Consider the following 17877-nt stretch of genomic DNA (forward strand, 5'->3'; position numbering starts at 1 on the left):
AGCTAGATTGCGAAGGTTTGAGGAGGAGGTCCCAGGAAAGGCAGCAGAGGCTCTGAGTGTAGACAGCTGTCTAAGAGTTTACCGGAGAAAGGCAAGAGGACACCTTGAAAGAGGTAGAAGGATACAGTGAAGGTTTCTCAAGGATGCCCAAAAGCAATCAGGAAATAGCTGACAGATGGGGAGAAATTAAAGACTAGATAGAGAGGTTGAGAAAGGAGAGGAGATAAGATAACAGAGGATGGGAGCACATAGGGTCAAGGGCACATATGGAAGGATTGGTGCTGTCAAAGAGAAGGAAAACTTTATCATCAGAAACCAAAGTAAGGGAGAAACTGGGGCCATATTTACAAGATTTATAGTGTTTTCTAGTAAGGAGCCTTTAGAAAAACTAGTAGCATCTTAAGAGTACATACAGAGAGACATAGTATCCACAGCTAGGGAAATGATGGTCCTCTTGTCCTCTCTTGGTCAGATTATTTCTGGAGAAATATATTCAGTTCTAGGCATCACATTTTAGAAAGGACGTTGATAAAACTATATAACACCCAAAATGCTAAAGGATATTAAAACATGCTAGTTGAAGGGGGCAAAATATTAACCCGGAGAGGAGAAGACTTGGGGAAGTACTACCATCCTTCTAGTCTCTGAGATTTGAAACTCCACAATACTTGATTTCTCTCTCTCACTTCCTCATATGGGTTCATATTGAATCAGTTGCCAAGTTTTATCAGTTCTACGTCAACATCTCACATCCATCCCCTTCTTTCTACTTACAGGCTACTGCTTTCCTCCAGACTTTTATCAGCCTTTTGCCTGGACTATTGCTATTTGTTCTCCCTTCCTGGCCTCTCTCCCCTCCCCAATCTGACCTTCACACAGTACCCATGAATTATCCAGGAGCAGCTGTCTATCAGGCAGTTAGGACTGGAACTTAGGGTAAATGGGAAAACTATATGGAGAGATTTGGGAGTCATCTGCATAGAGATCATTAATTGAACCCAAGGGAGTTGGTAAGATCATTGAGAGGACAGAACCCTGGGTTACAACTATGAAATGTGGATCATGATCTAACGGAGGATACTAGAAGAGGTGGTCAGGTAGGTAGAAGAATTAGAGCAGTGTCAAGAATACTCAGAAGAGAAAGTATATGGGAAGGAGGAATAGTTTTTAGTGTCAAAAGTTTCTTTGGAGTCTAGGAGGATGAGGACTGAGAAAGGGCCACTGGATCCATTTATTAATTAAGATATCATCAATAATGGTAAATGGTCAAAAGATAGTAACAAACAATTCTCAAAAGAAAAATGTTAAACTGTTAGTAGCCATGTGAAAGACTGTTCCACATCAGTTATAATAAGAGAAAGACAAATCACAACAAATCTGACGGTTTACTTCACATTTGAAAAAAATGGGAAAGATGATGGGAATAGTCAGTACTGGAAGACCTTTGAAAAAATATTCACACTTATGTACTATTGGTGGACCTTTAAATTGGTAGAGTCATTCTAGAAACAGTTTTGAATTATGCAAAAAAAAAAAAACCAAAAACCCAAAACCTGACCAATGTCCTCTTTCCTTTGTCCTAGATATATCCCTGCCCAGGGAAGTTAAATATAGAAAGAAAGGTCTAATATACACCAAAATATCAATAGCATTTTTTGTGGTAGCAAGGAATTGGAAATAAAGTTGATAACCATTGATTAAGGAATAGTTTTTCAAATTGTAGTACATAAATGAAATTGCAAAACAGGAAGGATGAAAATGAAGAATGCAGAAAAATATGAAAAGATCGATATGAACTAAACCAGGAATACACTGTACACAGTAACTTTTAACAGTGTAAATGGAAAGAACAAAAGATCCAAATGGTATACGGTTTAATTATAATGACTAACCTTATTCTCGAAGAAGAGATGAGAAGATATTCTTCTCCCTCCTGTTGGAGCTATTGGTGTGGAACATTTCATCTACTTCAGACTTGATTGGTATGAATTGTTAAGAATGGTGGCTTCCTTGGTAAGGGGGAATATGAAGTCCACTGTGACAGGAGGCAATCCATTCTAGTTTTGAATTCCCATGAGTTGAACTAATGTCTTTATGCAGATGACTTCCAAATGAGTAGATTAGCCACTTTTTTCTCTCTAGAGCTTCTGTCACCTACTACTTGACTTTTGTACTCTCCAACTGGATCTCAAACTCCACATGACCAAATGGAACTTACTTTCTTTCCTATACCCATCCCTTCTCTTAACTGCCTTATTCTTGTTGACATTCTTCCAGCTATCTAAGTGTAGCACCTAGTAGTTATCCTCAGTTCTTATTCTCATTCATCTCCCATCAATTACCAAGTCTTGTTGATTCTGCTTCAGCCTATCACACCATAACCAGTCTAGCCCTGGTTCTCAGTACCATGGACTTGCATGGACTACTGCAGTAACCCATCCTTTTTGCTTTCAAGGCTCTGTTCCACACTATAGAGCTGCTAAATTAATACTCCTGGTCACAGGCCTGATCCTTACCTCCCTCCCCTGGCTTAATTGGCCTCCATTTCCTGTAAGATAAAATACTGAAAATTTAAATACCTTTAAAATCTGGCTACACCTCGTCTCCCCAGAGTGATTACATCTTATTCCCATTCATGCACTCTATATTGTAGCCACAGTAGCTCGTTGCAGCTCCTTGCAGGACGTTCTGGCTCTGATTTCTATGTTTAATAATTGCCTTTTGAATTGATTTGAGTGTAGAGGAGAATGTAAAAGTGACCTCCTTAATTAACGGGTCAAGACTGTGAAAAGGAGGAAAGTGACACCAGACCAGGGATGATAGACAGGGATTGGTAGAATGTTTGGGAAGGTTGGAGTAAAGATAAAGAATAGTCTTAGGAGTGGCATGGTGTAGGAGTTTATGGTTAGAGTGAGCTGGAGAGAAGTTGAAGTCTTGTAGGGGATAGAGTGAGCGCTGGACCTGGATCAGGAAAAACCAAGTTCAGATCTTGCCTCAGACACTCAGATAGCTTTATGACCCTGGACAAGTAATTTAACATCTCTCCCTCACTTTCCTTATGTGTAAAATGAGAGGGTCAGACTCAGTGGCATCTTGGATCCTTCTACCTCTAAATCTGTGATCCTAAAGGAAAGCATAAGGAAGAGGCCAATGATGAACAGTCTCATACCCAGGCATACCCAAGAATGCATCCCCATGATTCTTAGAACGTAGGCCATTCCCCATCTTCTTTCACCCAGGTTCTTATTCTCATCCCCCTAAACCCTCCCACCTCAGAGTCCCAAAATTCCAGCTGAACACCACCTAGCCTTTCCACTCTGCCCTATAGGCAACAAACTTCCTTTCATCCTAAATCTTTTCCTCTCCCACTCCTCCTGTCCTTTAGCTGTTACAGAAACATGACTTCCTCCTGCTGAGCCAGCTTCCCTTGCCACCCTTAACAGTTCTGGCGGCACCTTCACTCATTCCCTTCAGCCCACTGGTGAGGCAGTTCTCCTTGCTCCCTGTTCCCACTCCCAGATTCTCTCTCGAACTCACCCAGTAACCCATCACTCAGTAACCTCTCCTTTGAGGTTCATGGCTGTTCTCCAGGTCACTCCCCTTCCTTGCTAGATGAGTTTGATACTTAGCTTATAATTTTTCTCTTACTCCCCAGCTCCTGCCCTTATTCAAAGGGACTTGAACCATCGCTAACCTACTCACCTCCCATGAGCTACAGCTCCACCCCACCTCAGCCACACACTAAAATGGTAATACCTTTGATTTCATCATCACCCACAAGTCTACCACATCCACGTTCAGGAATTCTGAAATCCCTTTAACTGACCATAACCTATTGGCTTTTCACCTCTCCCTCTGCCTTCCCTTACAAAAGCCTGCTCTTTGTCCATAGACTACCAAACCTTTAACTCCTCCCACACCACCTTCCTTGCACTAGTCACTTTGTCTTCTTTTTCCCATCTTGATGCCTTGGTGAACCAATTCACCTCTACACTGTCCTCTTGAGTCCATTGCCCCCTTATCCTTTTGCCAGTTATTCCCTGCCAAGTCTCAGCCTTAAATCACTCCCACCATTCATTGCTAAGCAGTGGTGGAGAAAATCATGGGACAATTCTGATTGGGTTCACTATATATTTATGTGAGTTTCCCCTACCCAGAGGTCTTTAAACAAATACTGGATAGGGGCAGCTAGATGGCGCAGTGGATAGAGCACCAGCCCTGAAGTCAGGAGGACCTGAGTTCACATCTGGCCTTAGACCAAACACTTGACACTTTCTAGCTATGTGACCTTGGGCAAGTCACTTGACCCCAGTTGCCTCACCAAAAAACAAAACAAAAAAAACAACAACAACAAATACTGGATAATAACAGCCTCTTCTCAAATAGGTTGTTGAAGGGATTCTTGTTTTAGTTTGGATTGGACCAGATTGTCTAATACGTTCTTCCCTACTCTGATTCTGTACAATACACATGTGTAACATCCCCTCTGGAGCTAATCCTTCAGTTTGCATTGAAATTTGAGACATGGGTCCTCTGAGGTTTGAGTTCCCCTATGGCTAGCTACTTCTACTGCTTTATCTCATGAGCCCCCATTGTTAATGGGTGGCTTCCCATTAACATTCAATCAGTAGACTTAATTAGCTTTTAGCAAAGGCGTTTACTAAGATGATATAGTAAGAAGGATTTATATAAAACAGTGCCAAGGACTTAATCTACCATAAATACACACAGCATCCATGGGGAGAGTGGGCTCAGACTTAAATATTATGGTAGTGAGGCACACATGGAGTATCGATTTGTGGACAAGATTAACTCACAACTTCTGATAATTAGGGGAGAGCCTGAAATTTTTTCCCTCTTTATAGAGTCTTCATGCATCTCCCTTTGTGTGTAGGGGCAAACTCACTTAGTTGAGTTTCTAGGGTCTGCTTTCTTGAGTCTGTAGCCAGCACTCTTCTCTGGTACAAAGAGTCATGATGCTTGAAGTTGCCTCCTCTCAGGTGAATTGTCCATCTCATTCTGTATTTACATTAATTGAGGTGGGAAGTTGAGTTTCCTCTCATACCCACGTAATGTGTCATGCTACACTTGAAATCTGATCATTGATATAGTGTTGTTAAATGTTTGAAGCATTGCATCAGAAAATATCCATTTGCAAAAATGATTGTAGGATTCATTTAGAAGAAATAATGATTATAGGTTTGTTTAAACGAGATTGAGCTTTCTTATTGTTAATAATAACATTGCCTTTAAAAGAAGAAAGTTGATCAGATGTGGTAGTACACATTTTAATTTAATTTTGTAAACTTTATGCTTCATATAGAAAGGAAAACTTCGAAAGGGTTGAAAAAATATGAGACCAAAACAAAGCATCTTGACATTGAAAGCTGAAAACAAAGATAATAAATAGAAATAATATTAATACACTAAGTATGGCAAATACCTCCATTTTTCACGTTTGAGATTTGCAGAGGTTAATTGACTTGCTTCTACACATACCTGATGTTGGGATTTGTATCAAGGACTTCTGTCTCTAAATCCACTACTCTTTCTACTGTATGATGTGCTGAAAATTCTGTAGCTGCTTTTATTACTGTAGTAAACTGAATCCATTTAGGAATATTTGGAACTGGCAGGGGTTTGAGAAAAAGTATAAAATATATAGCATGTAACAACAAATATTAAAAATGCTCATCTGGATGACCTGCAAGAGTATCTCAAGGGAGGAAGTAAACCTATGTTTAAAACTCCTAGCACAAAACTTTGGAGATCTATATCATCACCATGCATTCTAGTGAATCAGAGAAGATCAAAGATAACACTTTTGACAAAGAAAAAAGGTTGGGATCTTTTAAAACTTAAAACTACTCAACCAATTATCCTCCTTGTGTAAATATAGGGAAATGTCACCAGAGATCCTATATAATTGTATCTAGGAAGACCTTGAACTTAATACCAGATGAGAACATAGCTAATTCTGTTGTTCAAGTTAACTGACATTTGCTTCCTTCTGCTAAGAGACAAATGTCAATAACAGAATTAGCTTCCCGTTCACAGTATCCTATCGTAAGACCCAGTAATCTCATCACTTCTGCCTCTTCCTCAATCGAGCTGGTGGACCTGCTTGGGTTCAGTGCTCCCTTTGAAAGCAGTTAAACATCTGTGGCCAAGAGGCTACTCACAAGAAAAGGATAAAAGCAGTCAGAGGTCAAGCAGCCTTTGCCCTTCGATTGTAGATTAATTTAGTATTCTTTCTCTCCCCTGCCTGCCCTGAATGCTGAGATTCTTCCTGATCCATTAATCTTTGCTTGCTTCCCTATGCTCAGACTCCTGCCTGTTCTGACGTATTACAGCATTTGTCTCAATTTTTTTTTCTTCAGTATACATCTTAGACTCTTAACTTATTGTGTGGTCACATATAACATCAAAGTAGGCTTTTTTCCACAAAACAGAGAGTCTTCTCTGGAGAATCCATGTATGTTATGGTGTTTTCTGATTTTTTCAGCATCTCATTCCTTCACTCCAGCAAATGCTATGTAATGTGTTGCATATTGTCTTTGAAAGACCTCCAGGAGGAATCCTTGAGCTTCCAGGACTACCCTTTTCCAGGGAAGAGTATATGTCATATCTTTTTCTTTCTCCCTGAGCCATTGTATATATCACTTATTACTATATCGTCCTGGCAAGGTCCTATAATCTTTCAGAACTTGCACTAAGGATGGTTTGTCTCATTTTGGCAAGATGTGGAGTGGTTATCTCGGATTCCATGTTCATGTGTTGGTGACCAAGCTTTTATGCCATGTTCTTGGGTTACTGCAGCTAATGTCAGCTGCTCAAGGGTTCTGAGAAAGCCCATCTTTGGAGTTTGTGTTGGCTTTATCCTTGTCAAGTTCATAACTTTTCCTCAACATACACTCGCTCAACTCTCCTCTGTACCTTTCTGTGCCCTCATGTGTCCTACTTGGGTGAGCAGAAGAGATGGCCCTCCTTGAAAAGGCTAACTATTCCATTGTATCCCTGATCCCAGTCCTTTCCATCTCTAGACTTTGCATCTGAAGGTATCGGCACAAGCCCATAAAATGAAAGTATTGGATGAGCTGGTCTCTGGTGTCTTTTCTAACTTTCGATTGATGGTGTAATGATCTCGAAGCCTCTGCCGGTTCCTTTCCCACATGCTTAAATCATGTTCAGCTCTTGTTTTCTAAAAAATAACTTTCTTTGATCTTTCTACTGCCTCAGTATGCTATCACATTCTATCTATACTTCCCTTCTTTATTAGGACAAAGAGTGTTTACTGATTCTACTTCCTTATAACCCAGTCATTTGTCAGCCTTGACATCTGATTTTGGTTTGTCCTTAAAAACTGTTCTCTAATACTGACCGTATTATGAAATCTTTGAGGTCAGAGACTTTGTTACATCTTTCTTTATACACCTAGCACTGTAATACTACAGTGAATTTGGAGTCAGAATACCTGGGTTTAAATTTTGACTGTGCTACTTAATTGGCTCTGTGACCTAAGGTCCCGTGGCCTCAGTTTTTTTTCATCCACAGGGACTACAGTGGATGATTCCCCAAGATTATTTTCAACTCTAATGTTTTGTAAAATGTTTAATTGAATTAGTTAACTTGTAGACTAACTTATCTACTTTGCCCCGGAATAGTTGCTACCGAGTGTTCCTCATGTAACTGCCCTTAGTGTATCCTCTAGAATAGGGGTCCTTACCTTGTTTGTGTCCTGGATCCTTTTAGCATTCTGGTGAAGATGATGAACCCCTTCTTAAAATGTTTTTGAATGCATAAAATAAAACACATAGGATTATGAAGGAAATTAATTATATAGAAATGCAGTTATCAAACTTTTTTTAAGTTCAGAGACCCTAGGTTAAGAGTGCTTAACCACTATTTCCTCTTCACTTCACACATTTCAAAAATCCTGCTGGCTCTTCTGATCTTTGACCACACTCATAGTCTGACAAAGAGGGTGGACTAGATACTTAAGCAGTACTCTTTTCGTTGGGCTTTCTGGAGTACTTGCAAGACAACTGATTGCGCAGGTCTCCCGTCCTTCATGGAGTTTTCCTGTGACATCTCCATTGATATCTTAACGTAGGAGAGTCCTTCATGTGCCAGTTATGTCCTCTGTCATGGCACACACACCCCCCACCCCTCCCCACCCCTGTTCCAAAATCCTCACTTAGCTCTACCACTGACAGTGGTGGCTGCCACCTTTGCACAATCTGCTCTGGGCTGACCTCAGCTACGAAAGATTTAACAAGTCTTCAGAGGTCAGGTACATTGTTGCTGCTGAGTGAGACCTCTCTTTTGTTCACAGGACAAGATGTGGCTATCCCCTGATCACCACTTGGTAAATCTCAACAACAGATAACTGACCTTTTCCAAATATGTAGCAGATTTCTCTTGTATTTAAATTTGCTGTTCTGTACTGACTCAATGCAGCTGGTATTCTACCCCTTACTAAGAGAACTTTTCACTGTCTAAGTTGCCCTTTCTCCCCTTTTAATCATAGAACAGAGGAGAGAAATATTAGATCTAACAAACCCTTTATTTCAAGAGAATCTAGGGATGCCTCCATTATTAAATAGACTAAGGACTGGGGCCGAGGGATTAGTCTTGGAAGTCTAAACAGAGTCAATACTGCAGTGAAAGACCAGGCTTTCCTTTGTAACCCATCTTCACAGGTCTGGGCTCCAGAAAGAGCCAAGGATACTTCCTGGTTAGAGGGCCAATTAGATAACCTACTGATAATCCTATCACCTCTCCCACACAGGGTCAAGGTAGAGTTGCAGTTGCTTAACTCTCCTCTTGGTTATCACAATCCTTTGGGCCCAAAGCTATCTACACATAACAAGGATGGTCTGGCAGAAGGTAAACAGTAACCCCTCCATGCTTTAGGACCATAAAGTATTTTTTTGTTCCTATACCTTAGTGCTTCTGCCTCAAACTCTCTGAACTCTGGACCTTTTCCTGCCTTAACCTTAGAATCTCGTCTGTGCCTATAGAAGCTTGTCTATACCTCATGACTATGTTTAACATATTGCTTGCTCTGTTATACTATGCTTCTCAGTCTTTTTAAACCTTGCTAGACCTTTCAGGCTCTTGACTTACTTGCCTCACCTTGATACATACCTCACCAAGCCGTACTTGAATTTCTAGTGTCCTAGCTTGGAGTCCTTCTCAATAGTCCATCTCCTGAAACCTTTCCTCACACCATGGCATAACAGTAAGAAGACATTCATCTCAATAAAAAATAATTAATAGATGTTCATAATGTTAACACTTATCATCTTTTTTCAGTAGATGACTTAACTGTGTTTGGTAACTCTGTCCCAAAATTGAGCCAGTTCATATGATATACAGGTTATACTGGTTCATACAATATATGGTATACTGGTTGGAATGAGTTAAGATTTGATGGATCTTGTAAAATCAAAATGAATATATAAGGAACATTATCAAGATGGGCCCTTACAGATAAATGGGGAAATGTTTGAGCAAGTAAGTTTGTCATGAGCAAGTATCTTGGTCATGTAGCAATGCCAAAACATTTTTGAAATCAAATGTAGCAAGAGAAGAAATGTATTGTTGACACATGCTAAGCTGCTAAACATTTATTATACCATTAAGTGCCTATGTGGAGACAAAATGCTAGATGTTATGGGTACAAAGATAAGTATGGTATAGGACCTGCTCTCAAAGAGCTTACAATTAAATAGGAGAAATGGCATGTATGGAAATCATTGTGATACAAAGGAGAGTGAGAGAAGTATAAATGGAGAGGGCCAAAGTGTTAGGAGAAGTTTGAGAAGGGAAGAACATTTGCAGATGAAGAGGATGGAGGGGACAGAGGTGGTGTCTGAATTGGTCATTGAAGACAGTAGGGATATTTAACATATGGGTATTGTGCCTACATTCCAGGCAAAGACAATAATAGTATATGCAAAGACAACTGAGGTAGGAAAGGATGAAAACAGAGAAAAGCAAATGTAGTCCACTTTGGTTTGAGCATGGTGCATGTGCATGAGTGGTATCAAAGCTGCAATGGTATGTTGGAGCCAGAATGTAGAGGACCTTGAATGCCTGGATCTGGAGTATTTGCTTTATTACTGGCAAAATGTTGAACTTGGCATAAGTAAGCCCTGGGTCTGATGTTTAGTAGATTTGTGACGTCTCTGAGCCTCAGTTTCTTTATCTCTAAAATGGGGTTAAAATATCCATTTTACCTATCTCAGAGAATTAATATGAAGCTCAGATGAGGTCATATATGTAGATCTCTTTGTAAACCTTAAATGCTATATAAATGGTAGCTTTTGTTAGGTCAGTGGTGGGGAGCCACTTGAGGCTTTTGAGTAGAAAAGTTATGTGACTGGAATGTTGGTCAATTACTCGTGTTAAAAAAGAGTTGAAGTGTTGCGTATGCAAGATTTTATTTTGTGAACAGACTTCACATGACAATGTGTGGCAAAGCACAGGTGTCAGAGATGTGATGCAGGCTGTTTGTTCTACGGTATGAGAGAGATGGAAAGGCCATATGGATCACAAATAGTACAATATGCAGTTCTTTACAGTAATTTCGAGAAAAAGTTGTCCTTAGTTGAAGTATGGGCAGTGGGCTCAAGAACGGAATGAACTGCCTTGATGTTGACTTGTTTTTATGATAGGCTAGATAAGAACCAACCAGATAAAGATAAAAGAAGATGCTGTGAACCCATTGACCTTTCTCATTCATGGTGATATGCTCTGCCAAAGTGTTCTTTTTTTCTGCTGTGATTCCTCTTGTAATCATTGGAATTCATTTGTGAGGTGAGTAGTTAAGGTTAATCCAGTTAGATCAGAGCATAGAGAATGATCTACATTATACTTCTTATTGCTTTCATTCAGGTACAGTTATAGCAGAAGTGTTAAATGTATGCATGTCCAAAACATGGCACCTTCCTCGGTGGGTGGCCATGTGGGTGGAATGTGATAATAGATAATATACATAAAGAGCTTTGTGAACCTTAAGATAATGCTACATAAATATTAGTTATTGTTGCTATTACAGTATTTCTTCCCAAATCCACTGCTCTTCCAAACTTTCCTTTTTCTTTTGAGTCTGTCTTCCAGTTATCCAGATTCCCGGTTTCAGTCACTCTTGACATTTGACTGTTATTCTTTGCCCCCATATCCAGTCAGATGCCACGCTTCTACCTCCACAACGTCTCTTGTACCACCCTTCTCTTGATTCCCGGGGCCAACACTTTAGTTCAGCTCTTGGCTACTTCTTGTCTAGACTCCTGCATTAGCTTCCTGATTGGTCTCCTCATCCCTGCCATCTCCAGTCCATGCTCTCCACAGCTCTCAGAACACCATTTCTAAAGTATGTGTCACAGCTCTCGTCCAGAAAGCTCTGCTGGCCTTGTATTGCCTCTAGATACAATATAGACTGCCTTTGCAGCCTGACTCTGTCTTTACAGACGCGTTATGTGTTATCCTCCTTCATGCACTCTGTAGTCCAGCCAGACAGGCCCCTTCATGTATCTCTCACACACAGGAGACAATGGGAGTCGTGTGGGACTTGGAGTCAGAGGGTCTGGGTGTGAACTTTGGCTTGTTGCATTTGTGACCTGGGGAAAGTCACTTCATTTCTAAGGGCCTCCGTTGAATTAAGTGGTCTCTGAAGTCCCTTCCAGCGCTAAATCGATGGTCAACATTTCATCTCTCCTCCATGTACCTTTGTATAGCATATCCCCCCATGCCTGGGATGCAGGCTCTCCTCATCTCTGCCTGCTAGAATCCCCAGCTTCCTTTCCTCAAGTGCTGTCCCACCTGATCAGCCTCGCCTGACCTTTGCGGCTGCTTCTGCCATTCCCCTTCCCAAGCTGCCTTCTGTATATTTTTTATGTACTTGTGAGTAAGAGTTCTTTTCCTTGATAGAATTTTGCTACCTGAGGGTAGTAACTGCTGCATTTTTGTCTTTGTATTTCTAACACCTCACCAGCGCTGGGCTTGCTCAGTGCTTGGTAAATAGATATTGATTGCTTTGTTTGATTATAGTTTAGGTGGTCCGGTATTTGCTTTCTTAGGTGTTGTGGCTTTGAAACCAGAAAAATATACCCTTTTGTGCACATTCCAAGTTACTGATTACGAATAATGTATGTAGATTATTTTCTTTTTGTAAGTACACCTAAAAATTTATGTATGTGTGACACATATAACTATAGCTATATATTCTTATACAATTGCAATAGGATTCCATGTTAATAAAGTTTAGATACAGTGTAGCAATTCTAAGATTTCTTTAAAGTATAATAAATCATGTTCTACTGTAACAGGTGACCTGGAATGTTTAATCAGTAAATCAACAAGCACTTATTAGATACCTACTGTGTACCAGACATTGTTAGGTGCTGGGGATATGTATACAAAGAATGAAAAAAATCCTTATTCAAAAAGAAATTATATTCTTTAAGAAATATTTTCAGTTAAATTTCACTTAACATTATCTAAATGATAGTATAATACTGCTTATTGTTTGTTATCTGACAACGCTTTTTCTTTTTCCTAGTTTGTAAGACTTGCATAGTCCAGCACTTTGAAGATAGTAATGATTGCCCAAAGTGTGGCAATCAGGTTCATGAGACAAATCCATTAGAAATGTTACGGTAAGTGAACATGTATTAACCATAGACCAGAAAATTAAAATAAAATGTTTATAGTAACTAACCGATATTTTTATAGTCATTCATGGTATATTGACTTAGGTTAACATAATTCTTTGGAATTTTAAATAGTTTTGCTGTGTTCATAATTTGTTTCAAAATTTTAAACTATTTTATAATATAGAACTAGAATATAGTATTATGATGCATTTTTTTATATTCTGAGAGTTATAATAGAAGTTATTTAATCTTAATATTCACCTTTTCTTAGAATTAATTACAGAATAACATAATTAGGTAATTACTTATACATGATTATTGTATAAAGAGCATTGGAGTTGGGGTCAGGAGACTTTGGTTCTTAAGTTAACCTCTTTTTGGTTTGAATTCCTCCTGTATAAAAAAAGAAAGGATGAATTTCTAAGACCTCTGCTACTTCCAAAATTCTGTGATTAAATTTTCATTTGCCTCGATCACTTTGGGTTTATAAGATTTATATTGATTTTTTTTAACTTATTTAATTTTGGACGCTATGGCTATAAATTATGCAAATAGCCACTACAGTAGATGATGATGGTGGCTGGGAGGTGGTCCTCAAACCAAATAGTAAAGTTTTTAATATGTCCAATTAATTGAAACAAACAATATACCATGAGTTTCTACTTTCCTATGTTGTTTCTTTTCCTTCTTAAAAGATCTCTTTTTTAAAAACAATTTGTCTCTTACTGGATTAATAAGTAATCACTAATTGCTGTATTTAAAACACCATATTTAAAGAAATTAAAGGTGTTAGTTATAGATCTTATCCTTAGCTATTCACAAATTAGGTCTGTAGTTATCATCCCTCTGCCGGTGATTCCCAAACTTATATATCCAGCTCTAATCTCTCTCCTGAGCCCCATTCCAGCATCATCAAATACTTTCAAATCTTATTTATTACCTTCACAACATCTATCTATGCATCACCTTCTCCATTCACATGACCACCACCCTACTTCAGTGAGTCAATCAATAAACATTTATGAAGTGCCTACTAAGTGCCAGGCATTTTGCTAATGCTGGAGATAGAAATATGAAAAAAGATAGTCCCTGCCCTCAAGGAGCTTTCTCTCTAATTGGGGAAGACAACACAAAAGGAAGTTGAAAATCTGAGAGAGGCAGGGGCAAGGAAGAGAGGGAAAACAAGAAGTTCTGAGCTCCCTCCCTGGATGGAGGTTTCGGTATTCGTGGCTCTACTATCCTTCAGTCAGATGGGCAGAGAATGGTGGTGAGGTGGAGTACCTCAGCTGATAGGATCTTGAAGGATGGTGAGGTTATGGTAGAGAAGTCAGAGATGTCCCAGAACAGTGAAGCCACGTGAGAAATAACTTCAGGCCCTCTTCACCTCTTGCCTTCACTTCCATATGTCTACTCAGTTATCAGTGATCATATGGTGTAGGTATAACTATGTCCCCTTCCCCCTATTTGGTACACTTCAATAGCCCTTTCCAAATGGCTCCTTTTTACCTTTTCAGCCTTCTTGGCATTGACTTCCCTACACATATACAACAGTCCAGTAACACTAGCCTGTTTGCTCCTTCTCTCTTGCTTTTCACTGATTGTCTCCCATGCCTATAATACTCTGCTTCCTGGCTTTCTTGACTTCAGTCAAGGCTCTGCTCAGATTCTACCTTCTGCTGAAGGTCTTTCCTGGTCCCATTCTTTTCCTCCCTCTCCTTTCTTTCTTTTTTTTTTTTTTTGGGTTTTTTTTTTTGGTTTTTGTTTTTTTTTTTTTAGTGAGTCTATTGGGGTTAAGTGATGTGCCCAAGGTCACACAGCTAGTACGTGTCAAGTGTTTGGTCTGAGGCTGGATTTGAACTCAGGTCCTCCTGACTTCAGGACCAGTGCTCTATCCACTGAGCTACCTAGCTGCCCCACTCCCTCTCCTTTCTTATATGAGATGACCTCACTTTTACACTCTATAGGCTTGCATATACACAATTGTTTGTATATTCTTTTCCTCCCCAGCTAACCTGTTCGCTACTTCAGGGCAGAGACTGTTTGTATCCCCAGTGTTAGTACTGTGCCTGATTGTGGTCACTTTAATTAAATGCTGCTTCACTGATTATGCACCTTTTAAATATGAAATTTCCCCCTGGAAATAGTAGATGGTAGATCCTGATTTTCTAATAGAACTTTTTCTTATTGTGAAAAGCCGAGTGTTTCAAAACTTAGAGGAACCTTAAGAATTTCTAGTAGGAAAGAAAACTTTAAGTGCTTACCTACAACTTTTCAGAGGAAATTTTACATTTCCCCTTTGAGTTCAATTCAACAAGCATTTGTTAATTACCTGAAGTATGCGTGTGGAAACTGGGGTTGTAAAGATGGAAACCAGTTCCCAATTACGAAGTTAACTATACAAATAATTATGATGCAAGTTAGAATCTAATTAAATACATAGGAACAGTTAAACTTAATATCATGAATTTTTTGCATCTTTTGACTATCAGAGAGAACCAAAAAGACATATTCATCTGCATGTCAGCATCACGAATCTCTTTTTTTGAAAAATCAGTGATTTGCCTTTGGTAGCTAGTCTTCCATCTGCCTGGTTGAAATCTTAGCATTGCTCTTGCTTTCTGACCATTTGTTTTATCCACATGTTACTTGGTTTGGTAAAGTTTGCTAATTAGCTACGGTATTCTACATCTTGCAGCTTTTAGTAATCTGGATCCTAGTAATACCACCTTATATTTATATAGGGTTTTATGGTTACAAAGCATTTTTATCTACATTTTAAAGATAAAATCATCTATACCAAAATTTAGCTTCTTAAAATATATTTAAATAGAATATGACAAGATTTTAGATAGATAAAGAATGATTTCTTACAAAATGTTGATAATGGTTACCAACCATTCAGAGTTCAACAAATACCCTCTCCTGTGCTGCAGAGAAAGAAGTGCTTACTTCTGCCTAACTCCTAAAATTTCCCAAAGTGTTCAGATTTTTACCAGGTCATCTCTAGAAAAAGTACTGGCCTTAACTTCAGCTGTAAAATACTAACAAAAGAATTTTCTGTGGGATAAAAACCAAGTACTTAAAAGATATAATAAGGAAGTACAAGGAATTTCATGAAATTTTCTCTATGACAAACTACCTTTCTCACTTCACCTTTAGCTAACCACACTGTCTGGGAAGAAAGATATGGAGGGAGTAATCATGTACACATATATGGAGTAAGTCTCCATACATGCAGAAGGGAGGCTGGGCAAGGGGGATGTGGGGATGAAGGGAGCACAATTCAGTATCATGAAGTTTTCATCTTGTTCCTTTAAAAATGTCTTTGTTAGTCATAGCAGGTTTCAGTCCTTTTTGAACTTAGGAAATATAGTTAGTACTTTGATTTCAGCATACATGTTGCTAAACTAAATGATATTTTCAATGATAAGGTGAATGTCTCAAAGAAACATCACTTATAGTGAATTTTATAAACTAGTTAAAAATGTTGATTTATTAAGGAAAACATTTTGCTGCCTTTCCACGATGATGGTACATTTGCTTTTATCAACTATAGAAATGCATTTCAAAAGTTTATTCATCTCTACTCCCATATTTACAGTCCAGAATCCTGTTTTATGTCTTCTGTGGGACCTCTTGGTGATGGCCAAACTTTTAATTGTCAGAGAATGAGATCTTAGCAGTGACCATGAGTACTTTTACTAGAAACATTCCCAGTCTTCTATGTGATTCCCAGTGCCTTGAATCACATAGTGAAACTTTAGCTCTCTGAAATCCCCAGAAAGTATAGCCCTTCTAGATACTCAGGTGTCCTAGATAGCCCAGGGTTTATCCCTTTCTGCCAGACTTGAACATTTTTATTCTATAATGTCTTCCCTACCTTCCTGAGCAAAATTTAATAATTTCTTCGGGTAACTGAAATCAAAAGACCACTGGCATAGATTTAGAAAACTTGTGTTTCACACCCTCCCTCTACTGCTCACTGACCATTGACACTTAACCTTGAAGAGCCTGTTTTCTTTTCTGCAAATGAGAGTAATACATAATTTCACTGCCCACTATCTTGGGGGAGGGAGCTCTTCTGGGACAGATCAAGTGATAAATACAACTATTCTTTTAGGTGGAATAATTCCGTGTTTAGATTTCTGAGTCACATCACTCTTGGACACCCAGAGACTGCAGGCTCAGAACACTTACTTGATGATGTTTTGATATGCATTCTGAGGCCACTTTGAAGGCTTAGCTAGCTACCTGGGATGACTGCAGTTATAATAGTGGCTATTGAACCTGCTAGAAAGTCCTGCGGAGAGTAACAGGTTCTCTTACCCAGAGACCTGTGAAGGCAGCCTCACTTAGCACTGATGGCCCCAGTTAGGTCCTGCCTCGTCTAGTGACTGCACAGAATGTTCTGAAGAAAGTAGTTTATAAATTGTAAATTACTACATAAAGATGAGTTGCTGTTAAGAATCAAGGTCATCATGAGCATCATTTATTCTACCTTGCTTTAATACACTAGTAAGTCCTGCTTGCTTTATAGTAAGCACCCCAGACTGCTGTTTATGATTACTCTTTTCTACTGGCTATGTCAGGCTGTCAGAATTTCCATCTTATTTCTCTCCATGTGTCTACTTCTAGCAGCTACTCTTCCTGATAACTTGCTGTTTCGACCTAAGCCTTATTTCAGCCAAAGACAAGGTTTATTAGAACGCTGATTTGAGTGAGCAAGATTCCTTTTGAGTCTGTGCTGTTGGCCAGATTTTAAGAATCTCAGCACCTTAGTGGAGGCTAAGATGAATCTTATATACAGAAAGACTGTGGGAGGGATCTAGGAGTGGCCAGGTAGTCTGAGGTGACTGTGAGGAGGGGTCTAGGGAGGATCTGGATGGGAGTGGCCAGTCAGCTGGGGTGACCGCGTGGTAACAGAACTCTGAGGATCTGGACTACATGGGCCAAGGAAGAATGGAGTCTAGAAATGATTAAGGGTGGGAAGTGAGGGGGTTACTGAACAGAATTGGGAGATTGGGTGTAGCCACAGTGAAAGCCCAGTTGAGTGGATTATAGCCTCAGGCTGGCCTGAGACTTGACCATGTGGGAAAGTCCAGGGCTTTTAATTTTTGGGGTCCAGATCCCATTCCTATTCAGACTGAGTGAGGACCTCAGAGTGAGTTCCATGAGTAAAGTATAAGGATTTCCTGTTACTTAGCTATTTAGAGAC

At 39.3% G+C, this 17877-nt stretch overlaps 1 protein-coding gene across 7 annotated transcripts in view; it reads left to right on the forward strand.

Moving 5' to 3' along the window:
- The window catches only part of PCGF5 (polycomb group ring finger 5), a 139976-nt gene that overhangs the window by 67451 nt on the left and 54648 nt on the right, over nucleotides 1-17877 (forward strand). For all 7 annotated transcript variants that reach the window (XM_027839828.1, XM_027839835.1, XM_027839832.1 and 4 more), the window contains one exon: nucleotides 12569-12665. In XM_027839828.1, the coding sequence (XP_027695629.1) occupies nucleotides 12569-12665 (97 nt within the window). The remainder of the gene's footprint in view (nucleotides 1-12568; nucleotides 12666-17877) is intronic.

Source organism: Vombatus ursinus, unplaced genomic scaffold (assembly GCF_900497805.2).
Source record: "Vombatus ursinus unplaced genomic scaffold, bare-nosed wombat genome assembly UNPS02014833.1, whole genome shotgun sequence".
Lineage (NCBI taxonomy): Eukaryota > Metazoa > Chordata > Mammalia > Diprotodontia > Vombatidae > Vombatus > Vombatus ursinus.